The sequence below is a fragment of the Anoplophora glabripennis genome, unplaced genomic scaffold (assembly GCF_000390285.2).
Source record: "Anoplophora glabripennis isolate ALB-LARVAE unplaced genomic scaffold, Agla_2.0 scaffold155, whole genome shotgun sequence".
Lineage (NCBI taxonomy): Eukaryota > Metazoa > Arthropoda > Insecta > Coleoptera > Cerambycidae > Anoplophora > Anoplophora glabripennis.
Window position 1 is genome coordinate 826,767 of NW_019416721.1, and position 2,151 is coordinate 828,917.

At 35.1% G+C, this 2,151-nt stretch overlaps 1 protein-coding gene across 1 annotated transcript in view; it reads right to left on the reverse strand.

Moving 5' to 3' along the window:
• Positions 1 to 1,687, reverse strand: part of LOC111691288 (bleomycin hydrolase-like) — a 13,118-nt gene extending 11,431 nt beyond the window's left edge. The window contains exon 1 of the mRNA XM_023455307.1: positions 1,314 to 1,687. Within this exon, the coding sequence (XP_023311075.1) occupies positions 1,314 to 1,484 (171 nt within the window). The 5' untranslated portion in view covers positions 1,485 to 1,687. The remainder of the gene's footprint in view (positions 1 to 1,313) is intronic.
• Positions 1,688 to 2,151: the final 464 nt, after the last annotated feature.

Below are 2,151 nucleotides of genomic sequence, written 5' to 3' on the forward strand. Positions count from 1 at the left end.
AAATGCTATCACTATTTGGTAGATCGTTTATATAAATGAGAAACAGTACAGGCCCAAGGACAGATCCCTGTGGGACTCCGTGATTCATGGTTAAGCATGAAGATTTACTTCCATTAAAAGAAACAAATTGAGATCTATCACTGAGATATGACTTAATAAGGGAGATACTATTTGGATCAAAGTTATAGTGCGAAAGTTTTTGAATTAAAATGTTGTGGCTCACACAATCAAAAGCCTTAGTAAGGTCATATAAAGTACCATTAGTAATGTCTTTATTCTCAAAGCCACTCAGAACTGAGTGCATTAAGTTGTTTATTGCTAGTGAGGTGGACCTTTTATTACGAAAGCCAAATTGGCAGGAGTGAAATAAGTTGTTTGTTTCAAAATATTCATTAATTTGATACTTTAGGATCTTTTCCAAAATCTTGGATATAATTGGAGTTAAGGAGATGGGTCTATAGTTAGACGGGTCATCCGTGGGTCCCTTCTTATGAATAGGAATAACTTTTGCTAGTTTAAGAATATCAGGGAACATATTATTCCTGATACACTCGTTAGTTAAATAGGTAAGGGGACTAACAATTAAATGTTTAATAGTTTTTATAATCTTTGTATTGATATTATATGGATCCATACTTGACGTGTTTTTAAGCTGACTTATAGTGTCTCTCATTTCATTGAAGGTGACTTCACGACAGCTGAAATTAATGCGTGGATTAACATGACATAGATAATCCTCAAAGCTACTATTAGAATTTGGCAAATTATTAATAATATTTTGAGCAATATTAGCAAAGAACTGATTAAATGTATGTGCATTAATTTGGTCCGGAGGTGACTCTACCTCATAACTTGCACCATGTTTTTTTATGACTTGCCACATGGCAGCCTGAGGATTACTAGAATTATTGATAAAATAGTCGTTAGCAGTTTTTTTTGCTTTAGAAATTTCACGCCTATATCTACCCCTAACGGAATTTATCACATCTTTAGTGACAAAACTAGGATCTCTCCTATAAATATCATTCAAGAAACCAATGTAATCCCTCTCATTCTTAGGCATAGAGCTAATATTTGTTCCGCAAAACAGGTCTTAAATTCAAAAACACAATAATACGCACGAATGCATGGAAAAAATGAATTCAAGTAACGCTCAGAAGAACTGGGATACCCTGTATAACTGAAAATAATTTTAAAACTTAAAAAAATGACGTCAATGCAACTTTTACTTCAGACATTGTTCTTTGTTTTGTGATCGAGGCTACCAGAGCTATTTAAGAATTTGCCTTAAGTAGAACACCCAGTACATTTACCTTATGGTTGAAAACTGGCTGCATTTCGTCCAAAATATCACTAGATTGAGCCGCATCAAAGGGATCTGTTCTGGAACAAACGTTTCTGGCAAGCACGTTCTTCTCTTGAGAATAGAACATTTTCCTGAAGCCTTCCAAAACTTCATCGGTTAATGTTCCTCTCGAATCCATCTCGTCGCGCAAATAAAACAACAAATTGAAGATAAAATAGTCCACACGAGGGCACCAAACAAAACAAAATTGTTGAGGAAGGTAACTTAACAATTGAGCGACATGTGCTGACTGGACAGCGTAGAAAAACTAATAGCGGATAAGTCTAACACACAGCAATCGCGGCTGAGAATTCCCGCTAATGACGAAGGTTTATTTTCTCAGTCCCAAGAATATTATAATAATGCTGGTATTACTATGAATGAAAACAAAAGACGTGCAGTGTGACTCAGATGGAAATGACGCCGGATTCGAGTGACACTGACGTTGTAAGTTAACCAGCAACGACGTTTACATAATATTGCGTTTTTATAAACAATTTTGTTGCAAGTGTAGCAGAGATTTACTAAAGATTTGTGCACAACGAGCACTTTGATGAGAAACGTGTTTAAATCAGCATCTGAGCGTATTAAATTGCCATAGGCGTGCATAGGGATTACAACAAGACGCAATCAAATTAAGGATGGATAGTTTTACATTTTTTTAATTAGTATCGTTTTCAGGGCATTGAATTATAACTTTTTTAAGAAGTTTACTGGTATATTCAAAAATTAAGCATATACAAGGCGATGCAGAACTTCAAAATCTTGTCCACCGATGTGTAACACATTTGGGCACTTGTTACTCA